The sequence below is a fragment of the Bidens hawaiensis genome, unplaced genomic scaffold (assembly GCF_021521415.1).
Source record: "Bidens hawaiensis isolate Kalapana, Puna unplaced genomic scaffold, B.hawaiensis_p1.1 tig00001236_1, whole genome shotgun sequence".
In the NCBI taxonomy this organism is placed as follows: domain Eukaryota; kingdom Viridiplantae; phylum Streptophyta; class Magnoliopsida; order Asterales; family Asteraceae; genus Bidens; species Bidens hawaiensis.
This window is the reverse complement of record NW_027491070.1, coordinates 2879031-2904753: the sequence shown is the minus strand read 5'-3', so window position 1 is coordinate 2904753 and position 25723 is coordinate 2879031. Positions and strand designations below refer to the sequence as shown.

At 39.1% G+C, this 25723-nt stretch overlaps 2 protein-coding genes across 2 annotated transcripts; one reads left to right on the top strand and one right to left on the bottom strand.

Annotated features, from left to right (window-relative positions):
• Positions 1–201: 201 nt before the first annotated feature.
• Positions 202–3794, bottom strand: LOC143566561 (uncharacterized). The gene is made up of 5 exons (XM_077053232.1): positions 3546–3794; positions 2319–2555; positions 1414–1660; positions 1170–1322; positions 202–1070 (listed from the first exon to the last, which is right to left on the bottom strand). The coding sequence occupies exons 1-5, from the start codon at positions 3792–3794 to the stop codon at positions 727–729; spliced, it is 1230 nt and encodes a 409-aa protein (XP_076909347.1). The 3' UTR covers positions 202–726.
• Positions 3795–24271: 20477 nt separating this feature from the next.
• LOC143566551 (uncharacterized) lies at positions 24272–24883 on the top strand. Its single transcript, XM_077053225.1, has one exon. It carries the CDS (start codon positions 24272–24274, stop codon positions 24881–24883), a length of 612 nt encoding a protein of 203 aa, XP_076909340.1.
• The last annotated feature ends 840 nt before the right edge of the window (positions 24884–25723 follow it).

Sequence of the window (25723 nt, the reverse complement as noted above, 5' to 3'; positions counted from 1 at the left end):
TTTATGGAATGCCAAAGGATTTTGGTTAAATGCAGGGTGTCCATCCATCCCGATTCTATCAGTTTGACAAATTATGGAATAACTGCTAACAACAGTTTCGGGAAACAACAAACCAGAGTGGCAACTGCAAATTAAACTCACTACCTCCAAATAACAAAAAAATGTGACTTTTGTAATCATAAAAGCTCAACCGTTTTAAAAAAAATAAAAAACAAAACCTGTTTTAACCCGACTAACCCATTTGATGTGACGCACGTGCAGATACCGAGCAAAAATTAACACAATATTTGCACAACTGCAAGAATTACATAACATGTAGAAGCATATGAAGGTTGATGCTAATGGCTCTCAAAGGTTTACACCACCATGGTCAAGTATGATAGGGCCCGGACATCCGCTTACAGCTGGTTCAGGTTTAACAACCTGAGGGAATAGATTGTGTTAAATATGATTACAAAAGCCATCATACATAATAATATTAAACATTTAACATTAATAAATTGAGCTAATTACCTGACAGTGCGATCAAGAGCAGGAATCACCCGCCTCTGCCACGTCCCCTCCCTCTTCTTCTACCTCGTCCCCTACCCCTTCCTCTGAACTCCCCCCTACCGTGGGCCCCGGGATCATCTCTTTCAAAACTAAACATGCTCATCCTGATATTATCAGCTTCTGTCACATGCTGACTTTGATGACCCTGAACCAATCACAACTTACCGTGTCAAATCAAAGCATTAACATAATAACAATAATAATCATGATTATAACAAAATAACTCAAGCAAGAATGAATGCTAACATGAAAATCTTCCAGATCAAACTGGTTTTGAAGCTGTCGTGCGAGATCCTCGTCTTGATTAACATTAAGGTTTTCTTGTTTCATTGATGAGCTCCCATTGGCTCGTTTTCTCTCCCATTCTTCAAGAGTCAACACAGAAGACTCGTTATCATCTTTACCCCTCCCTCTTGGTTTCCAACCTCTAGAATGCCCTTCATTTCGGTTAGAATTACTCATTTTCTGTAAAAGTTTCTGTGCAGCAGCCTGGTTTTGCACAGGTACAGACTCGGCCACTGTCATCAAGAAAATAAAAACTCAAATCAGTATTCTTATGTTATAAAAGGTAAGAGCAAAATTCAACATATTCTAATCATATTGTATTATATACAGACCTTCTTTTGGTCTTGCTTCGGTAGCAGGTTGTTTTTCTTCACTCTTCTCGGTAATAGAATCTGTTTTTAGATTATCGTCCCTGTTACCGGCCTTTTGATCAGAAACCCGTGAGCCACTCGTCTGTAAGGAGCCAGTGGGTCCAGAAGCTTTATCTGCAATTAACCAACCCGGAATTTGAATTAAAACAAAGTTTTTGATTGAACACATGCAATTTCCGAGATAAATAAGGGTTTTCGTATGAACCAGAAGATTTGCTGTGTTGAGTGATCCGCCGTGAAGGAGGGCCGGTCTGAAACTTCTGGAAAGGTGGTGGCCCACCAGTGTCATTACTTTGTGACAGTTTTAAGGTTGAGCGTGTAAACCCTGCATATTTTTGGTTCATCTCCCACTCTTCATATAGTGATGGAACAATACCTCCAAGAACAGTTACTACCTTTGCATTCAAGCATAAAATACCGCTGTGAATTACAACTTTATTTTCCAAGCGGATCTGTGAAGCAGAACCAACAACGGAATGAGAGGATACCCTTTAGCATAATAAATTTCATTAGAAAACAGGTTTCCTGGCCCTGTTGCATGTACACAACAACGTAACTACTGGAAAAAAAATGACTACTTTTCATCAGGTTATGACTTAAAGTGATCATTTATCAAGAAAAAAACTCACGGAATCAAATATGTGCACAATCGGAAACATGCATAGCAGCCACAAAATGACCATGTACCATGTATGCATAAATATTAATGTCTCAATCTTACTCTGAAGACAAGTATGATGATGCACGCACATTGTATGCATAGACGTTCATGCACAAGCATCTGCTATATATTTGTTTGTATGCATCTAAAGATCTAGACATACGCTACCCACATTTTCTGATTTTCAGTTCATGATCAAACTTTCTTGAAAGTACGGGTAGCTCCTAAGTTGTAACATTTCATCATATTAACTCAAATTAACGAATTACTTCATGAACACACCCCCATAATGAGAAATAAACAATTTGTGATTCAATGGTGTAAACTATAATCAACATCTAAAGAACATGACCATAATTCATAACTTATAATCACCAAAGGCCACACACAACTGTCCTAAACTATAATCAACACATTCTAAATGTATTAAATTTATCTATTATAAGTACCTTTGTGCCTGGAACAACATTATCAGGAAGGGAGGGAATGTGACTGAACTCTATTGCAGTCACCTCAGAGTGTCCATCAGTGAGCTTCAATCTCAATAACCGTTTGCTGCTCGAACCACCTGAACTCTCAGCTATACTACTTTTACTTATATCCCTAGCAGAAGAAACCTGCATAAACGCACCAGTTATATGCAAATTGCTCAGGATCGGCTCGAGAAAAAGATAGATCGAGACAGGCTTAAACGAGCTCGAGCCAAAAAATAAGCATGTTTAATAAACGAGCCTGAGCTGCACTTATCGAGCTCGAGCCAGCTCGCGAGCCTAAACAAACCTATTATTTATATAGCTTTAATTTAAATATATATTTATAATAGTTATTATTATATAAATTGTTGAAAAAATAACTAAATATTATATTTAAATTATACATAAGATTAAAATGCATGGTCAGTTCCACAAAAGAGTCATCCATGTTTGATTGGGCCATATGGCAGGCTGTGGTGGCGCCACATCAGCATTTTATGTTTTTTTCTTTAAAAATATATTATTTTGGGCTGACTAACTTATGTTTACAATCTAGTGCTGGTACCATCGATACCAACACAGTTCGTGTCGGTTCAACGCCGTAACGTGCCGTTATTTTGGTTTAAATATGTTCATATGATGTATTTTGGCATGACGAATTTATTTTTTCGATTAGTTCCGGTCCATAACCTGATACGGGCCGACAGCTTGCTGACTCGCAACCACACCGGGCGGGTGTTACCAACTAAGTACACATCATTTTATATAAATAATTTATATATCATAAACTATACAAGTAGCACTACTATTCCAGGCGTTTGCTAATTTCCTTTTTGGTTTTATTGCCATTGCTGTAACTAACGTAACCTATACCAACGCAATTCACATTGCTGCGCCAGCAGGTTTTGTTACCTAGTTAATTAGTAAATAGTAGACGAGCCGAGCTCGCGCTTGAAAACCTACTCACGAGCCAGACTCAAGCTTTCAAAATAGAGCTCGAAACGAGCCAAGCTCGAGCTCGAGCTCATTGTAAGCTAAACTAGCCAAGCTCGAGTTCGGCTCATTTATACCTAGGGGAAAACACAGTAACACCTACAGTTCTAATGTCAAACTTCTACAAAGAAGCTACAAAGAATGCAATTAATTGCTGATTAGAGTAAAAACCTAAAAGAACAAATTGATTTACGAGCACATGTAACTTGCCTGAAGAACTTTGGGGCCTTGAAAATGAGTAGATTTACGTAGAGTGGATGAATCAGGCAACGATTTGCCTCCGCTTGATCGTAAGTCAGTGTTAAGTAGCTCAGATTCAATGGAACGAATGTTGGTTGAAGGTCCAGAGAGTTTGGTTTCAATTAGGGTTTTGATTTGATTAATGTCTTGAAAACACCAGCCGCTGTTAGTTAGCGTTTGAATCAAAGCATCTGAAGAAGAAGCTGATGAAGTTGCCATTGTTGTGAATGTGAATGTGAATGTGAATGTGAATGTGAATGCATACCAGGTGTTCGATCAATTGTTTGAACGATATAAAGTTATAAACAACGGTTGTTAGTTTTGAAGCAATTTGACTAATCGGTTTTTGGTTAATGAGTTCGGTTTATTTGGTTTCGGTTTTGTTTGTTTAATTTCGTTAATGACTAAAATTAAATTTGGACAAAAAAATATCTTAGAAAAGAAATACGGTAAACAGATCTATAAATACATGAAATGAAAGAAAGTATATATACTTGAAATGCAAGTTAGATACACTCATCTACTTTAAAAATATTTCAGTTATATTCAGTTGATCGTTCAAAAGGGATAGGCTAAAATTTGAAATCTTGTTCATGATTAATGAACCTTCATGATAATTTGTTTGTGTTCCATTTTAAGGCTGATGAGTATACATCAGTGGGCAATCTTCAACGATTCAATGGTTCTAGGTGACAGCCACACGACAACCCATCCCTCACTAGTCTTATTGATCATAATAGTGTGTTGAAAATAACTTAAGCCCTTATATGTCTCCAATGCCTAAAACTACTTTTTACAAAACTCTTTGTTGTGGGGCTTCAAAGAGAGGGGCTAAGGTGATGTGACAGGGCTTTAAAGCCTCAACACCGTGTTGGGCCTTTGAAAGAGGGGCGCTAAAGTGGTGGCCGGCATTGTTTGTTGGGACATGAAAGGTGTAGTGGTTGAAGAATGTTGGCAAATGGTGGGCTTTTAACGTTAAAGCCCTCAATGTCTACGTGATATTAACGTGACACTTTATTGTAGACTTTAAAGCCTCTTCACAACTAGATGTTTAATCAAGATTCACTTCATCTTTGAATACTACCACATAAAAGTTTCATAACCCAATCCTTGTTTTTTTTATTTATTTAACAATGTTAACATATAAAAAAGTTTATAAACATTAATCATTTATAAATTTTCAAATAATAAAAATGCTCACAGGTCAACCAAACATCAATCACTTATAGAAACGTATGAAAAGTTCAACCCAAGTTAGTCCTATAGGTTTGATCCAAGTCCAAAAAATGCAACACGTTTCGACCTACGTTACTATTATCTTAAAAGCATGTTTCAACAGTTACCAATCTTGTTCAATATGATTTACACTTTATTTTGTTATGTGCTCTCCTTTTTTGGAAGCGGTCAATCGCATTATCATTAATAACACCTACAAATCCATCTTTTATAAGACACAAATTACACATACGCTCAAGCGATAATCATATACGATGAAATTAATATAAGCAAATGAATGAAAAGGTTAACTTGTCATGTAATAAAACAAGATGAATAATGAAATGAAAAGGTAAAAATGTAGTACCTTTCTTTTGTTGTTTTTTAACTTTTGGGTGGGCCTCATGAAAACGACTTTACTGCCCTACGCCCCTACAATAGACTTGTGTGTCCTTGCATAAAGATTTTGTGTCCTTCAATTTATCACTTTGAACTAAATACATATCAAGTTTGTTACATGCAAGTGGACAAAAAGACAAAATTGTAATTTCTGATTAATATGATTCAAGTTCATATTCTCTCATATTGTTCAATTTCGACTTCAACACTTGTTTGGATAACCTACCTGTGTAGTTATTTGATTGTTCTTTTGTATAGTTTAACTAATTAGCTTGAACATATGTGCAAATTTTCTTACTAGTTCCTTAATAAAAAAAATGTGTTTTGGAGCTCTTGCTAAACAAAATAAGCAAAAATATGTGAGCATATATCACATGTTCTAAGAATAGTTGTAGAACGTAAATCCACACGTTACAGCGTTACAATGATTTTATTATTATTGATTTTCATTTTAACGTCAACGTGTTACAGCGTTACAATGATTTTATTATCATTGATTTTCTTTTTAACGTCAACGTGCAAGCGAGATACAATGTGTAATGTGTGAGTAGTGAAGGCTTATAAAGTCCCTATCCAGTATTCATGGATTTGTACTTGTTTTTATACAATTAAATGCAAAACTGTATATGTTTTAAACCATAATTAAAGTAGTAGATCTTCTAGCCCCTAATTGTTGTGGTGGAAAAATCAAACTATTTGGGGGAGCCAGTTTGGATAAGACAGTACACATTATTTTTTTTTTAATTTTTTTTTTGGTTCTAATATTTTATATAACACAAAGCGAACTACATCTGGATAATGGATAAGCGAGTAACAAGCTGCGCGCTATCCCCTTTTGAATCGCAAATCCTATCCTACTAAATATAAATCCTTGGTTCCTCGGACTCTGCGAGTCACTGTGGACCACCTTCTGCACTCGCTTCAAGAAGCGAACCGCCTCGGGAGCTAGGGATCCAAATGTGTCGAAGGCAAAGGGAATGAACACGTGCTGATTCTCCAAACACGCTGCCTCATGCTTAGCAACCTTCCTAGATTCCGCTCTCAAAACCGCCTGTCCCGGTACGAAGCCACTGTCTCTCAGCCCCACCAACGGGGATACCCCAGTGAGATCAACACACACATGCTTACCCCCTGCCCAGCCAAACACAAGAACGTCCGCAGGACGCAAGGTAGATCTTCCCTCTCGCGGATCATACAGAAAGTTAACAGGTGCCTCTTTCTTGGCTGAGATCCCGGCACGCCTAAGCACATCCCATAAGACATCTCTAACCCAGTCATGACGATACTTGAATCCCGGCAATTCCTTACAGTGGAGGGCATGCTCACCAAATCTATCCAAACAAGCTTTTTTTACAAATGGGGCATGATTCATCTAAAGGGAAAAGAGGAATCATAAGCCGGTATTTAAGGATGGCTCTGTATTCAACTGCCGACATCCGTTGCCCAAGACCTTCAATGGGCACAACAGTCAAAAAATCCTGGGCATGAGCCCCCTTGAGACAAGCTAAAACTGCCTTTTGTCTCGGGGTCATATCGAATCGCTCCTCCAAATCATGAACGTGTTTACCATAAAGAGCACTCGCCAAGGTTTGTTGAGGTTTCTTTGGGGCGGTCTCCTTATCAGTAAAACCGCCTAGATCAAGGTCAGAGAGAGTTGTTCCAATATTACCAAGTGCATAAGAGTAGTCAGGATCTACCCCCAAAACACCAGTGTTTCGCAGAATGTGGTCCTGCAATTTCCACGACTGGGACCTGGAAGCCACAAAGGCATATGCGGAGACATCCTCAGCCAAGAAAATTCCTAAGCCTCCGCAACGCATAGGGAAGGAAGCCAACCTCCACTGGAGGTCCCCAAAATGCGGTCCTCCACACACAACAATATCTTCAATTGCCCCCCCCCCCCCCAGGCCCGCATCAAAGATGGACACAACCTCTTTGACATGTTCAGGTTGACAGGTCCGGAGCCCAAACACTAACTTAGCAACCCCCATGCACGAGTGCAACAAAAGGAGCTCACTTTGGGGGTCCCTCAGGTCCGGCAGGCGTTTCATAAGTTCAACCGCCCTCAAAGCTCTTTTAGTTGCCAAAGACCGAATAAACCCTGCATCCCGACTAACCGCTCCCCCAAGGAGTTTAACTCCCGTCACAGGCCTGCTAATCTCGCCAGGGAATAAACCCGGCACTTTCTTCGAATCATCACATGACGGCCAAAAAATCTCTGTTTTTCGGATATTAAGCCTAAGCCCTAGAGACGCCCTCTCTGAGCGAATAATGCCCAACGCTCTAGCAACCTCCTCAGACTTACCAATGATAGTGCCATCGTCTAAATACCAAGCATGGAAGGGCAATGAACATGCCCCCTGCACCCTAAGGATGAGCGGATGAAGGACCAACGCAAAAAGAAGAGGGCCAAGGGGTCCCCTTGCTGCACCCCAGTAAAAGCCCCAATATGAGTATCCCCCACATATAAACGGGCAGGACGTGGATATAAAAACTGGACCCATGGGAAGATGGATGGACATATGCAGCTAACTTCCCTGAGAAGGGTCGTCCGATCCACTTCGTTGAAGGCGTTAGAAAAATCAACAGTGAGCATAGCCAGGGACCCGTCAGAATGAAACGCGCTAAAAAATCTATTAGCACTATGCAATACCGCTTCTGCCCCATTAGGGATCCCAACCCCGAAATGGAAATCCCCTAGATAAGCAGCCACCCTTTTCCCTACTTTACTCATAGCGACTTTCGACACCAATCTTCTCCAAATGGCCCCCACTGCGATGGGTCTAATTCCATTGTCAGGTTTCAACAGGGGGGTCAACGGTGCCGAAGCAATGAACTCCGCTAGAACTTTAGGACAAAGCCCCCCAAGCCACAAGTTGACAACATCAGTGATGGCCTTTAAGAGCCCGGAGGCGGTTGGAGACCCCTGGCCACAGAAAGCGTCTAAAATATGCTGGGCCCGCAAACCATCCCCCCCGCAAGATGTACCTTTCGGGAAGGTTTTAATACGTTCCAGCACACAATCACCGTCCACCTGCAAGACCGGTTCCGATGGCACGACTGAGGGCATGGTCGGAGGGTCCACCACAGGATGTTTATCTATCAATGCTCTCAATGTATCCCCCCAGCAGGCGCGGCCCCGGATGAACACAGGACTTTGATCGCCGCTGTGTAATGGCCATCTGCTACCTTCCGGAGGCACTGCTTGATATTGCCCCCCCCCCCCCCCCTCTTCTTTATGTTGACAATCCCTCATCACAGGAGGTTCAAGGAGCGACAGCACCAACTCTTCTAAACCTGCCCCATCTTTCCAAACAACCAAAGCCCGCATAATAGAGCTACATTGAAGCGATTTTCTGTTACCGGACCTTCGTTCCTGCCTAGTAGCCGGTTTGAAAACACGTAACGTGCAACGAGGCAACAACAAAAGTTTAACCCAAACTTCAATAGACCCCGGGGCATCCACCACTTTACGGAGACCCCCTGACAAGGCCTAAGCAAAAGCCATGCGACACGCGGGCGGGATACTCTTGACAGTAGCAATAGGAATGGCGAGGATGCGCTCAAGGAGAGCGACATCGACCACAAACGTCTCAGACAGACCACTCCCAAGTTCCACCTGCGGATCGCGGGGTTAAGGGATCCCCACAATAAAATCAAAGTCGCCTCCTGCACGTGGGGTGCATTTAACCTCTTCTTTTCCGTGCCGACAAGGCCTATTCAAGGCATGCAGGGCCATGCACTCCCCGCATAACCAGTTCTTAAGCAAACGCAAGGTTTCGACAACGTCATTGTACACATTATGGAATTAATCAACAACATTATCAAAGCTCACGAAGGCATATATGTATTTGATAGAATCGGTGAAGAATACTCTACCCAATAAGATCAATTTTCATGTTTTCTCATCTCACTTTTTGCATAAATCGTCAGGCTAACATTCGTTTCTACTTAGTTGTAATACAAATATGGCACTCAAAAGCAATAACATTGGTAAATTATCAAGCAATTATAACGTAATAAAGTATGTAAAATGCATCAATTTACACAGTCTTTCCTTTTGAAACCCAAACCCATTTTTCATCCTCTTGACGGGTGTACCTCAATACCACATACGTCCGATGGTTGGGTCGGCCGGGTGGAGAAGATCTTTTCATGGTTAGATTCACTTCTCCTTCCACCACCTTCAAAGAAGGAAATGTGAAATGCTGGAAATTTTGTGGGATATATCTTCGGGGCACTTTTTATATGAATCTGTAACCACCCTCCAAATTTGGTTCCGCCTTAGAGTTTCACCCTAAACATGAATGCATTGTCACTATAAATACCCTTTGGTTTTTCCAATACCACCAAGTATTGATAGCCACTATGTCGAGGCAGTGCAGTTCGGTATTCATTTTGAATGACTCTCCAAAAACATGTTCACCTCATCTAATGAAATGCACCGGCCCCCTCCCCTCAACGATACAACTGCAACCTGTCGTTCCCTATAGATGGGACTAGTTCTTAGGGAATGATTCAAGTTCATTAGGGACTAAAACGTCGTTAACCAAGGCAGAAGAAGCCCAAGCTGGATAACCTGGATGAGTGTAGCTTTTAGGTCAGCATTTATGACATATAATCTTTATGACATAATTTGTTGTTTTGACCCCAAAATTTCAAAACTCAAATGTCAAAACCAAAACCAAAAACTGAAAGGCGGAAACCCAAAGGTTTTCAAAAATCAAAAACCGAACCAAAGTATTGCTTTTGATATACAACACTAGCTTTTAAATTAAGAAATAAAAAAAAAGTAGTAGTATTTTACATGGGAAATTTCGTTTAATAATAAAACAAAACCACCCACTTATGGAGAAATTAACAAAAAAAAAATTTTTATGAAACACTTGAAAGAAAATAATATCATATTTCAAGACAAGAAACGCAATCGTTCGTAAAACACATAACAAATAGAAATCTAGCTAACTTATTAAAGAATCAAACTTATTAAAGAATCAGTAATTAATATAAGCTAGGTTGAGTGAGTAATTAAGCACCTGCAAACCGTCGTTATTGTTACAGGAGAGAAATGATTAGTAGATCTGAAAATAAAAACAGGGAAATAAATGAGTTAATTAGTTAATCAGTAGAACAAACAATAGATATTTCGAACAACTAGCTTCATTAAGACTCACCTTTAAAGCTAAGAAAAACGTCATTAGTAGCTCTTCCGAATAAATGAACTTCAAAAACCCGCAATTGATAGCTTGCTAGATTGATCTTTGTAAACCTCATTTGTCTGGAAAAAAAAGTTTATCCGGTGTGGATCTCGGTTTGCCACTCAACGACTGGCATGGCAAGTGGTGTCGGTCGCAAACACCACCCCGGTGTAGTCGGTGCCGCTCAACGGCAAAGTTATAGTTGAAATATAACCGCCCGTTTCCACTGCGGCAAAGTTATTATTGTTGTTGAGCTTTTTTTTCTTCCTTATTATTTTAGTAAACTGCAGCTTGAGTTGAGGGTTTGGTGAATGGTGAGTTGCAAGAGGTGTTTTGAACTTTTTATTTTGAGAAGAAGATGGGGAAGAGAGGTTGCAGAGAGAGAAGATGGAGATATTAATACGTACATTGCTTAATTTATCCATGGAGATATATTCTCATACATGTTATTTATTTATATTTGTTATCATAATAATAAAAAGAATATATTATACACAAATCCACCGAGTCAAAACAAACACAAAACCATCAACCCGAGTCTACTCCATCCATCCAATCACAACCGTCCATTTTACCTCCAACCAATCAAAAACAACCTCACGGATCACCAATTCCTCTTACATATAGAGATATTTTAATATAATATGTAACTAGTATTTAGCAATGTTTTAAAAACCAGTATCTTACTTGTACTGGATTGGGTTAAAAAATGATACAACCGGTTAAACCGGGTTATACTGGGAGGTTCAACCGGCTGAATAATTTACCTTATAATATTTTATAAATGTAACTTTAATCCAAAAATAGCCCAAAACTAATTGATTTTATAACAAAAAATAATCCAAAAGTTAATCCATATTATAAGAATAATGTAAAAGCATTTAATCTTTAAAAAATAGTCTTAAAGTTTTACATATTTGAATGTTAATTGTTGAGTTAAAAGTAGTTACTATTGGCTGCAAATATCAAAAATTTATCGGACCTAAAACCGGTTTGCCGGTAAAAACCGGTATTTTAGACAAAAACCGCCGGTACGATGTTCTAGCAAACCGGACAAAAACACCGGACTCAATATACCGGCCTGTTGGGCGAAATCCGGTTTAACCGGCCGGTTTGAACTGGTTTTTAAAACACTGGTATTTAGACCCGCCGCAATGGTAAAGTTGGCAAAACAAACCTTTTTGGTGTCCAAGTAATGCTTTCTAAACAACTTAACTACTCGGCGAGGCAAACATTTAAATAGTAGCATGTGACAAAGGAAACAAACTCATAAACGTTTAAAAATGCTAGCGTTAGTCAAAACATAAATGAAAAGAAACGATACACAAAGAAACCATAAGAACAATTTGTATAACCATCCAACCATTAGTTATACTTCCAAATAGAAGCAATTCAACATTGATAAAATACCACTACAAAGCCTTTCAACTCTTGAAGCCTACAAAATGGAAACATACAAAATTAGTAGGAAAAAAACAACAGGTGGATATTGAATTAAAGCAAAAGACAAAAAAAATCAGAAAGTAGATAGAGCACTATTGAACAACTAAATGTTAGTATTTTAATGTATGGGTTGTGGGTGATTATTTTTTGATTGTGGTTAGATAGAAAAATATATATAAAAAATTGATGGAATAAGATTAAAAAATGACCTTTTGTTTACACAGCTTGAGATTTATCAACAATGTCACAGGTGCCTTTGTTGGTATATCCAACCTCTCTTCATCTTTGATCTTTTATGGAAAAAAGTAGCCTCTTACAAATCTTGACTTGTCATATGTAAACCTAAACAACAATAGCAGCGGCTTCAAATAGGCACAAATAAAATTCAAGAATAAACATGAGTGTGAAAGTAAACAGCAACGACAACGACAATAATAAAGTAGTAGACTTAAGATTGCAGCAGTTATGTAAATTTATATGACAGTAACAATGTATAATACAATTTTAATTTAATTAATAATTAATTTACATACCCAAAAAATATTAGTACTAACCTTGAGTTTAAATGCTTGTTCGCCGATTTCTCTGTCTATGCCATCTCTCTTTATTCTTTGACTGTGCTCGGGCCAAAGAGGTTTGGAGGGATGTCTCTTTGTGGTGTGGTTGGGACTTGACCGGACTCGAGTCGTTTGATGAACTTCTTCAGGTACCGACTCATTTCGATTTTATGTTGGGTAAGAGGATTCTATCTGCAATTATATATACCAAACTTGTAAATTCAAATGTAAAAGCTTCAAGCTAGTAATAGTAGCGTTCAAATATGGAGTTTTTTCTACCAACCTAAAATCTTGAAGCTACCTTAACCAAACAAAGTTTTTTATTGAATATGAATTTTTTCTTAAAAGCTTGAAACTCCTAAAAGCTACTTGTCAAACATACCCTAAAACATCGTTAACCAAGGCGGAGGAAGCCCAAGCCGGATAATCTGGACACGTGTAGCTTTTAGGTAAACCTTTATGACATAATTTGTTGTTTTGACCCCAAAATTTCAAAACCAAAACCAAAAAACTGAAAGGCGGAAACCCAAAGGTTTTCGAAAAACAAAAACCGAACCAAAATATTGCTAGCCCTAGCTTTTAAATTAAGAAATTTAAAAAAGTAGTAGTATTTTACATGAGAAATTTCGTTTAATAAAAAAATAAAACGACCCACCGATGGAGAAATTAACAACAAAACAGTTTTTATGAAACATTTGTAAGAAAATAATATCATATCTCAAGACAAGAAACGCAATCGTTCGTAAAACACATAGCAAATAGAGATCTAGCTAACTCAGTAGAGAATCAGTAATTAATATAAGCTAGGTTGAGTGAGTAATTAAGCACCTGCAAACTGTCGTAGTCGTTACAGGAGAAAAATGATTAGTAGATCTGAAAATAAAAAACAGTAAAACAAATGAGTTAATTAGTTAATCAGTAGAACAAACAATAGATATTTCTAAACAACTAGTTTCATTAAGGCTCACCTTTAAAGCTAAGAAAAACGTCATTAGTAGCTCTTCCGAATAAATGAACTTCAAAAGGCCACAATTGATAGTGTACTAGATTGATCTTTGTAAGCCTCATTTGTCTGCAGAAAAGAAAGTGTATGGAGAAGAAAGTGTGGCAACCATTTTTAGGGTTTAATATGCTAACTTAAAGTTGTGTGTTTTGGGCTGGAAATGAATAAGCCTATGGCTGCTGGCATATATATATGGTACATATATTTTTCGTTAGCCCATTTCTTTTTATATAGAACTGAAGTGAATGCAGGGCCGGCCCAACAGTAATATTGGGCCAAGCTTGGGCTTAAGGCCCCCAAAAAAAATAAGGCCACCATTTTAAGAATTTTTATTATTTATATATAGTGAAAATCAGTACTAATAATTTGTAATTAATAAGCTTTCTGTTAACACACTTTGTTCTAGTGGTTATTTACTTATTTTTAACTTCTAAAATATTGGAAGCTTCCTATTTTCCCACCTGTGTTCAATTCCCTAAAGCTATTTTTTGATTTTTGTTGATTTCTATGACCATTTCTAATTTACTTTGTTTTAATTTATATGATATATAAATCACATTATTGTTCTAAAGTAAAATTTTAAATTTTATAATCATATACAAAACATAATAATCCCTCTATAAATTTAAAAAATTGGTATTATATTTTATAATTTCGTCTCCTTAACTTTTAATAAAGGCCTCAAAAATTTTTTGTTGCTTTAGGCCACTAAAATGGTTGGGCACCACTGGTCAATGTAAATATGTAATATTACCGAATTTGTTTTTTCACTTGATGTGTATTATTTTGTAACTTTCATAAATCTTAAATCTATACTATGTAACAGTTTTGTTTTATGTACTATCTCTTCTATGCTTTGTATTTATATCCGGTTCGATTGCTTCGACGAGTTCAATAGATAGGCGATCAATCAGATAACATTAACCAAGTGAATTATGTATATAATCACACGACATATATAGCATATCTTCACAAACAAAATAGCATAGCATGTCATTGATCATATTTAGCAATGTAAACAAGGCTGAGACGGACTCATTTAAGATATTTTTTTTCTAAAACTCGAACATCTTTTTATTTATTAGTTAACTAATATATATTGATAATTATATCATGCATACAAATTACTCACAATTATTATCATTCTGTTAGAACGATGACTTTCTTATATGTTAGGCCAACCGTTATTGACGGCTACCACTTGAAAGTGTTGTGTCACCACAAGTGCAGAACTCTCTAAAGGTAAGACGATGGGACTAAAACCGGGTGGGCTCGAGATTCGAACCGAGAACCTCGCAACATGTAATTCATTTAAATATATACTATATATAACATAATATATATTTTATAGTACTTTTATAAATATTTTATAAATAAAAAATATAGTAAACAAATCAAATCAAATATATATATTTCGGTCCAAAATCGTCCAAAATTGGATGATTATATGTCAAAACTGGACCAAATCGGTTAAATGGAACGAGTTCTTACCTCAATTCAAGCTAAACTATGACGTCAAAATATATATCTCGTTTGCACGTTGACATCAAAAAGGATCTCCATAATAACAAAATTTGTGCTACAATGTAACATATGGATTTACGTTCTACAGTTATTCTTAGAACATAATGTGATATAAACTCACATATATTTTTTTATAAAGGAGTTACTAAGGAATATTGTACACGTTTTCGAGTTAATTAACTAAACTAGTAAACTTTAGAAAGAACCACTATTAAACTCGAGATTGAAGAATTTAATAAAATATTGAAATGAATATTAATTAGAAATTACACTTTTGTCTTTAGTATTCAAACTAATTTTATTTATATTTAGTTCAGACTTTAAAGTGATAATTTGAGGGACACAAAATCGTAGTGGAAGGACTCACAAGTCTTGTAAAGTTTTTTTCATGAGGCCCACTCAATACTTAAGAACTAAAGAACAAAAAAAGTACTACTTGTTATATGTAACGTTTTCATTTGGGTTATTCATCTTGTTTTATTACTCTATAGTTAACTTTTAACGTTGGGAATGACCCACACATATATATTTTTAATGAAAATATTAATAATATGTTATAAACTAAGTTTTTAAAAAGCTTCAGTTCACGAAGCTGAAATAATTATTTCAGGTACTATAATGGATTTAACCGAATGATTTGTATACCCGTATATATAGTTGATTAAGTGTGAGTTGTTTTTGTAGGTTTAAAAAAAATTCCTCCACCAATTCATCCGTAACAAATCGGTGACAGTTTCCCGAATCCCATTTAAAGAACCCCGGATCCAAGGGGTGGTGTTCCTGATCGCGCCAGGCTTTCCGGTTTCTAACCCGGCTCCACTTCATGCCCTCTAATTAATCAAAGTCAATGCTAAGAAATATATAAAAGAAAAAAGAAAAGAGAAAAAAATATAAACCACATGAACTATATGTGTAACGAATTCTTGTAATTACAAAATGTATATGTCACATAAAAAGATCCCTAATATTTCTTACATATACAAACCCTAAAACAATAAACCGGTTTTTGTGTCTCTCTCTATGGAAGACGAAGGTATGTATATTATGCTCATCATGTTTTTGTTTAAGCATTAATCAAGATATCTGCGATCCGTTACGGGATTTCTCAAATGTAAGGTATGAGTCCGGATAAACGGGTCAGGTCAAATGTAATAATTTTGTAAAACTACCACCACACCTATTGTGAATCTATGATTCTATAATATTATTTAATAGCATAAAGAAACATAGATATTACTTCTAGCAGGTAGGCGGGAAACAAGCTGCGCCGCCACTCATTTTTTAATTTCAAACCCTAACCTCCTAAAGACATACCCCTGCTCCTTTGGAGTCGACACATTGCTATGCACGATCCGTTGGACCTGGTTAGGAAACGGATAGCTTCCGATGCCAAGAGCCAAAGGTATCAAAAGCCAGAGGGACAAAAACATGTTGGTTCTCTTCGCAGGCTTTAGCATGTTTTTTCATCTTCTTCGTTTCAACCCTTTTCATTGCTTGCCCAGCTACAAAGCCATTATCCCTCAAACCAGCTAAGGGAGATACCCCTGTGAGGTCAACACAAGCGTGTTTTCCCCTGGCCCAACCAAAGACGAGCAAATCTGCCGGTCGTAGAGTGGATCTCCCTTCCGTGGGGACCAAAGTGGCCCGCTTAATGAGTAAAGTGTCCCAAATTGTTAGTTATATGACCAAAGTGCCCCTTAAGTTGATAGTTACGCACTTACGTGTAGAGGTGGGCAACTAAACTGGTTTGAAACCGATTATGTTGAAACCAGTTTGGAACCAATTGAAATTGTTGGCTCGGAACTGGTTTATAATTTTCTCCACTAAAACCGGTTGACTGAACCGAAACCGGCTAAATTAGGCAAAAACCGATCAACTCGAACCGAAACTGATCGTAACTTGGTCAAGAAACAGGGAAACCGATCATATGCTGGTTTTGACTTTTGTTAACCAAACCGAACCAGTTTCAATCCAAAACCGGTTTGTGCACCTCTAGTTACATGACCATAGTCCCCCCCCCCCCCCCGAACTTGATAGTTATATGACCAAATTACCCTCAAGTTGGTTCTAAATCTAAAGCAAGATATGAATGATTTGTGGATCCTAGGTTCCCTCCCTAATTGTAAGCTGAATCCGTTAATGCCAGCAATCTTATTTTTAAACGACTTGGTTTTTCTATCCAAAAAAGGGCTAACGACGCAGCTTGTTGTCCGCTTGCCTTCTATATTGATGTAAACACTACGTTTTAGTGAAATATTATATGCACATAGGTAGAAAAGCTCAAGTGAAAGGGAAGCGCCCTTGTGTTAAGACTCAAAGCTCTGCATCAGCAGCTACTGGTAACTACTCGTTTGATTGGTTATAAAACATATTAAGAGATCTGTATACAATACACTTGTACAAGTGTTTTTGGTTGAACATTAATCAAGATACGCAATCTTAACCAGCTTATAAATGTGCATAGGTAGAAAGGCTCAAGTGAAAAGGAAGCGCCCTTGTGCAGAGAACCCAAGCTCTGCATCAGCAGCAGCATCTACTGGTAACTCTTTGTTTAGTTGGGTTGGGTTAGAAAACATATTAAAAAGAAGTCTGTTGTTACAAAACCGATTCGACTAAATAGGATGGACGGGTAGCAGATTCATTCATTATATATATAGTGTTTTTGTTTGAGCATTAATATAATTAATAATTTTACGTACGCAGGTAGAAAAGCTCGAGTGAAAGGGAAGCGCAACAACCCTCGTGTTGAGAATTCAAGCTCTGCATTAGCAGCAGCAACAACTACTGGTAACCTCTTGTTTGGTTTTGTTGTAAAACATATTAAGATACATACAGGAACTTGATCCTTTATTTTCCTTTTTATAAATTTTAGTTTAATCATTTTATACATAGATCATATAAACACGCTTGTATGTGGTTGGTTAATAAAGAAGAAATAATGAAAAGTTTCAATAGAGCCACTCAAATTGAAGCAAAGTCATGTGATTCCTATTGATTCACTTTTAAACAACTGAAGAATACTGATATATGTATAGGTTTTCTCTAAAATGAAAATACTACAACAATAAGCATTAACCGGAAAACTTGAAAATAATAATAAGAGGCTGTATTATATTTAATCTGAATTTCCCTACAGTGACGGATGACGAGGCGGAAGTCGATTTAGTGATCTCCATTGAGATGCAACAAGCTGAATTAAGATATTTTAAGATATTTTAAGATGCAACTTGCTGGTAATCACTCCATATTATTAAGATATTTTAATATGGAAAATGCAATTGGTAACTAATTCTATACATGTATCATGTTCCCGTTTAACGATTTATTAATAATGAATTAATAGGTACTGTAGCTCCACGGAGCCCGTATTATGTGGATTACTCAGAATATCCACCTGGTACAGGTAACACCCTCTCGATGGTTAAGCTTGCTGGAGTTTCATATTCTTGGCTATAAAAGTAGTTTTAGAAGAAACGACTAAGCTAAGAATATTTTTGTCAAAACTGAAGCAAAAACTTACTTAATAAATGGTAATGATCAGATATTAAGTACTAGCTGCACTGGGAGGATGATCAAGTGGTTAAAAAAGTACCGAGGTGGGCTCGCGAGGATAGGCGACTGCGCCTCAAGTATCACGAAGCAGCTGAGGAGTTGGAAGTGGATGATCGTCCGGAGAGTCCTGTACAAGACCTATTGCCCTTGAGTGAGAATCCAAGCTATGCGTCACTAGTTGCTAAAGGTATTGATACAGTTTTAATGATGAATTGATCACTCAGTCTTATGTTCTCAGTCTTATGTTAACTAACTTAACTAACACTTGATATATAGGTTGCAAAGTTGAAGTCAATGGAACAAGCTGGGAGACCAGGGGGTTTGTGTAACTGTTAGTATTATTATTTCAGATGTTTTCACTTCTTGCTTTTGACTTTTCACGGTGTTGTTACTTTGAAACCGGTTGGTATTCCTAACTAATGATTGTGGCTTAAGATAAATTAGTGTTTTTTTTAATATTGTTTAACGTATAGTTTAGATTAATCTAGACAGCATTCAAGTCCCGTCAAGTTTCCGCTTCAACTCTCTAGTCTTTCCAAAAAACCATAGGCTTTTAAAGACGGGTAATCTTTATATGACAATTGACACTATAACTTATATGTTTCAAGAGGGATAACTAACCTTTACTCCTAAAACATAATTGGATTTTTTTTGGGTTTTTGTTTTTGGGTTTGCGAAGAATCGACTCCCGTGATAAAAAGACGTCTGACATTTGGTTATATGAGCAACAAAAACTTATCAATGTTTTGTGTGTGTTATCACTTTCTACTTTGACTTCTGCATAGACTCTAGCCTTTACTTCGTAACTATAGAGGTAGGGTACCAAAAAGGCCTAAATACCTTTAAATAAGGCCCGCCGGTCAATCAGAAGTCTCTCATAAGGCACCCACGGGACATATAAACTATCCGCATAATCAATTGAGGAAGAAACACTCTCATAGCACATGCGGAAGCATCATAGCACCCTCAGAAGTCATCCGCAAGAAGGAATAACCTTCCGCGTAAATGGCCACGAGGTAATGCTCCGGGACAGCTGTCACCTTCTAGAAGATTTACCAAGATGCTTTCTTGGGTAATACGTGATCTTTAGGCCAAATAGCCAATGACATCTGGCAAGGTCGTTATAACTGTGCACATGGCCAATATTCCCCCGATAACCAAATATAAAAAGACACGTGTCCAGGTTGTTATACATGCACATGCAACGTATAGGTTGAACCTATCACATAGGGACACCTTCCCACATCCTTCGGCTATAAATACCCTCTCGATCATCATAAGGTATTCATTCACAATCAATGTACTCTCTCAATTTACTTAAGTACTTTATCTTCTCATCAGGACTGTACTTATTCTCACGCCGGAGGGTGGTTACGGGAAGACCCCCCACCTCATCCTTCCCGTAACGAGCTCACGGTGTTCTGTTTTGCAGGATTCACGTCATTGGACTTTGGAAATTGTGTTCATATCGTATTGAAAGTTAACCGTATACTACTCTGTGGATTCATCGGATCTAGGACCATCAGTGGAGAGTAGATCCATGTTTCTTCATTGGCGTCATCCATGCTTATGTTAGAATTGCAAAAAAATTTTCCGTTCTCTTTACGATATGGCTCAGTTACCTAAAGGGCCGACGGAGAATCGAACACAACCTTCAAGTGATCTGAACCTTGAAACACGTGAAGGAGTAACATCTGTGTTTAATCGAATTACACCTCCTGCTACACGAACTGATGCCATGAACCCTGGAGGTTTTACCTTGGGTGGTTCAACGGCTCGGGGGTTGTTTGCTCAACAGGAGGACGTCACTCCGGCGGACACCGGAAACGTTGTTACACCAACTACTGACTTGGGGTATATCACAGCCCCAGGAGGTTCTAATATAAAGAACCTAGAACGTATTCCAAGAGAAGTCCATCGAACTCAGTCAGAGTTAGGTTTAGAAGAAGATTCCGGTGACTCTAATCTAAGAAGAGCTCACCGTCATAATCTCATAAACGAAGAAACTTTGTCTCCGGACGAGTGGCTTCGTGTTCAGCAAGAAAGTTTAAAAGCAGAGTATGAACGTCGGGTCCGGAATGAGCGTTTCCATGGTCGTACCTTGACATACGATGAGCCTCCCAGGAGATCAATTTCTCCTCCCATAAGGGGAAGCCACATCCAATACAGTTTGCCACCAGAGCAAAACATGAGCGAAACCCGAAGGTTGCGTCCTCGTCCCCGCATAGATATGCGGGTGCCATCATATGAGGACGATCTGGATGGGTACGACTCATCTTTTCGGCCGGATGGTAGTTTTTATAGCGGGGATAGTCGTCTTCCTTCTTCGGAGGAACTAGCTACTCGCGACCAGGTGTCCGCCATGCGGAATATCACAGCAATGCTGAACATGATTTTTCGAAACCATACCATCCGGAATCTTTTGCAGAGAAGTCGAAATTTATTCCAAGTATCGCACAGGTTTCATTTCCAGTAAACGTGAAGATTCTAACATCTGTTGGAACATATAATGGAATGACAGATCCTAGCGATCATTTGTTGAGATTTGTAGCAGTCGGGGGAGTCAGCGGTTGGACTCTTCCGTACCGGTGCCACATGTTCGCACTCACACTCACGAGATCTGCGAGAGAGTGGTTTGAGAAACTGCCTGCTGGACAAATCAAAAGCTGGAATGATTTCGTAGCAAAATTATCCCAACATTTTAGTCAACAAAAGAAACATACTCGTGACCCTTCGGAGATATTAGATGTTACAAGGCGAAATAACGAGTCTATTGAGAACTTCATTACTCGTTTTACTAACGAGAGCCTTAATATCGGAGGAGTAAGTGAAGACATGTTGCGTGGAGCATTTTGTAAAAACGTCCACAACGATGCCTTGATCCGTACTTTAACAGGAAGGGACGGAATGCCTAAGTCATGGGATGAAATCATGAAGGCATCAAAGTTGTTTGCAAGAACTGAAAAAACTCTAAGTTCCGGCTGTCAAAAGCAGTCTCCAAGGGTCGAATTCCAAACTACGAGTCCAAACAGACAAGATAAGGGACCAATATGGTCAAGACTTCAGCCATGTGCAGACTCGCCTAAACCTTTTGATGCAAGATCCTTGATCGGCAACAAGGGTAAAAGTAATTTTTCAGCTCGTTCCACCAACAGTTGGACTTAGTTATCAAAAACTCCCTCGGAAATTCTCACAACCGAGAATTTGACTTTCCGGAAGCCTCAACCAATACCAAGGAAGTCATTCCTTGATACTAAAAAACATTGCTCATATCATAATGATGTTGGACATAACACGAATGAGTGTGTGGCCCTCCGAACAGAAATTGAAGCAGCAGTTAAAAATGGTAAACTCGAACATTTGGTTAAGGGCGTACGAGCAGGGACTGGCAAACCTCCCGCAAAGGATAACCTGGGCCCAGCTAAAAGGCAAATCAAGGATCTAAATATCCACATGATTCAAGGGGGACATTCAGGTAAAGGAAAGATGAGGGATTATGAGGACGAAGAATGGAAGAGTGAACCGGTGATCTTTCCTCGGATCAAAGGCGGTTCGTGTAATAAAAACCCACTGATAATTACTACCGAATTTGGTCACTACCGGTCACAATATGTATTCTTCGACACAGGCAGCACGTCCGACATTATGTACGAACAGTTTTTCAAACAGTTGGACGATGAAGACAAAGAAAGACTACAGCCAATCCATGCTCCCGTATCTGGTTTCGGAGGAGAGATAATGCACCCGCGCGGTGTTATCACTTTCCCGGTCACATTAAGCGACGGAGTACGTTCGAGAACTGAAGAAGTAGAATTTTTGGTCTTACCAGCAACTTCCAAGCATGACATTATTTTGGGACGAGAGGCGATTGGAGATTTCAATGCCCACCCGTCCACAGCACATGGTGCAGTAGGAGTTCCGACTCGCACTGGTGTGGCAATAATTCACGTAAATCGGCATTGTTTTGCAACAGATAGCTCAAGACCAAGCAAGGTCCCAAGATAGGCTCAGAGGACTGAGTCAGAGAAATGGATCCTCAATAAAAAGTTTCCGGACCAAACCGTAATAATTGGTCCGTCCATCTCTGAAATCGTCCGAACCTTTCTAAAGCAGCTATTGATAAAAAACATCGACATTTTTGTATGGCAGCCTGCGGACATGACCGGTGTCCCGTGGAGCATTTCAGAACATAAGTTGAAGGTGAATCCATTAATCACCCCAATCGTACTGAAGAAGAGAAAAATGGGCTCGGAACAAACGAAGGCCATGAATGAACAAGTACAAGATCTTCTTCATGCTGGGATTATAAGAGAAATCAAATACCAAACATGGGTAGCCAACCCAGTGATCGTTCCAAAAAGCAACGGAACGTGGAGAATGTGTGTAGATTATAAAGATTTAAACAAAGCATGTCCGAAAGATTGTTACCCACTTCCGGAGATCGATTTGAAAGTAGATGCTGTAGCCTCATTTAAGTTCAAGTGCTTCCTTGATGCCTACAAGGGCTATCATCAAATCCATATGGCAGCTGGTGATGAGGACAAGACAGCATTCCGCACTGACCAGGGAACATTCTGTTACAGAATGATGCCTTTCGGGTTAAAAAATGCGGGAGCCACATATCAACGACTAATGGATCAGGCCTTCAAAGGACAAATAAGTCGGAATCTTGAAGTCTATATAGACGATCTGGTAATCAAAAGCACTGAAGAGGATCAAATGTTGAGGGATACCAAGGAAACTTTTGAAACACTGAGAAGTATCAACATGAAACTTAACCCAGCAAAGTGCTCCTTCGGGATGGAGGAAGGGAAGTTTCTCGGAGTAATTGTTACAGGCACGGGCTTTAAAGCTAACCCAAACAATGTTTAAGCAATAGCCTGCATGCCATCTCCCGAATCTCTCAAACAAGTTCAAACACTCAACGGCAGACTAGTAGCATTAAACAGGTTCCTGGCAAACCACGCTACTAAATCTTACCCGTTCATTTCAACATTAAGGAATTGCCTCAAAAAGGCACAGTTCAGATGGACTCCGGAAGCCGAACAAGCATTCCAGGAAGTCAAGAAGTGTTTAATGGAATTACCCACGCTAACTGATCCTCACGCGGGCGAACCATTAACACTATATTTGTCGGCATCTGACATTGCCATAGAGGCGGTCTTACTGACGGATAGGAAAAATGTTCAAACACCAATTTAATACGTCAATAGAACACTATCGAACCCGGAAACAAGATATTCAATGTTGGAAAAGATGGTTGTGGCATTGGTATATGCCGCCAGACGGCTCCGCAAATATTTCCAGGGCCACCCCATCAATGTATTAACCGGGTACAAACTCAAGAACGTGTTGAGTAAACCCGAGCTGTCTGGACGACTGGCGAAATGGGCTATCGAATTGGGTGAACACTCGATTGAATATAAGCCGAGACCAGCGATCAAGGGACAAGTACTCGCGGACTTCGTTACAGAAGTCCCACAGTACAAAGAACAAGAATGCCTAATCGAACAACAACCCCAAGCACCTCCGGAATAAGGGCAAGTTTGGTAATTGTTCACGGACGGAGCTTCCAGCAGCGAAGGGTCAGGTGCAGGCTTAAGATTAATCAACCCGGAGGGGCATGAATTTACGTATGCCATCAAGTTGGACTTTAAAAGTACCAACAATGAAGCGGAATACGAAGCCTTCCTGGCGGGACTGCGGATAGCAAGAAAGCTTGGAGTGAAACATTTAGAGGCTCGGGTGGATTCTATGCTAATTGCGGGACAAATAAACGGAACATACGAAGCTAAAAACGATGTCATGGCTTCTTATTTGTCACAAGCACGGGTCTTTATTCGCCAGTTTTCCTCCTTCAACATTGTTCACATTAAGAGGAGCGAGAACAAGTCGGCGGACGCTCTTAGTAAGCTAGCTTCAACGAATTTTGAGCATTTTGCCAAAGATATTCGTGTAGAAGTTCTAGACCATCCATCCGTTCCACAAAATCAAGTCCTGGTAATTCAAACTGGTGTCAAGTCTTGGATGTCACACATTATAGCTTACTTATCTTCCGGAGCACTTCCAGCAGGAAAGGCTGAGGCTCGGAAGATCAAGCATAAAGCTTTGAATTACCAATTGGCTGATGGTATCTTGTACCGAAGATCATTTCTTGGCCCACTCTTGCGCTGTGCAGACGCGGAAGACGCAAATTACTTAATCAGAGAAATTCATGAAGGCATTTGCGGATTACTAGCGGGACCAAGAATGACGGTTGCAAAAATCATGAATGCAGGGTATTATTGGCCCGGCATGCACTTAGACGCTGTGCAAGAAATCAGAAAGTGTGATTCGTGCCAGCGCCATGCCCCCAACACCCTGCGTCCAAAGAACGAACTGATTCCAGTAACTTCTGCCTGGCCGTTTCAGAAGTGAGCTATTGACATTATGGGACCTTTCCCAGAAGCCCCGGGACGAGTCAAGTTCCTGATAGTGCCAATTGATTACTTCACCAAGTGGGTGGAAGCCAAACTAGTCGCATCAATTACGGCTTCAAGCGTGAAAAAATTCCTTTGGGAATTTATCATTTGCCGGTTCGGTCTCCCGCAAGATGGTAAGTGACAATAGGACCCAATTTGCTGACAATGGATTGCAAGCATGGTTGAAAGAACTCCAAGTCATTCAAACTTTTACATCCGTTGCTCATCCACAAGCAAATGGTCAAATCGAGAGGACCAACTGAACTATCAAAGAAGGGATTAAGGCAAGACTAGGGACGAAACGAACAGGGTGGGTGGATGAACTGCCTCATGTACTTTGGGCTTTTCGCACCCAAAAGAACTCCAGCAATTTGGAGACACCCTTCAGCCTGACATACGGAACCGAAGCCATGATCCTCGCAGAAATCGGGATTCCATCCGCGAGAGTTCTGCTGATCAATGACAACGATCACGAACTCAGGATGAATCGGATCTGTTAGAAGAAAGAAGAGAGCTAGCATTGATTCGTGAACACAATTACAAACAACAACTTGAAAAATATTACAACTCACGAGTCCAAGTTGCAAGTTTGATGCGGGAGACTTTGTCTTCCGCAACAATGAAGCTTCCGGCCAAGAGCCTCTAGGCAAACTAGCCCCAACTTGGGAAGGACCTTACAAAGTCAAACAAGTACTAACAAAAGGTGCCTATAAGTTGGAGAAGTTAGATGGGACTGAGGTCCCTCGAACTTGGAACGCAGCACATTTGAAAAAATGCTATATATAACAGTTTTGTT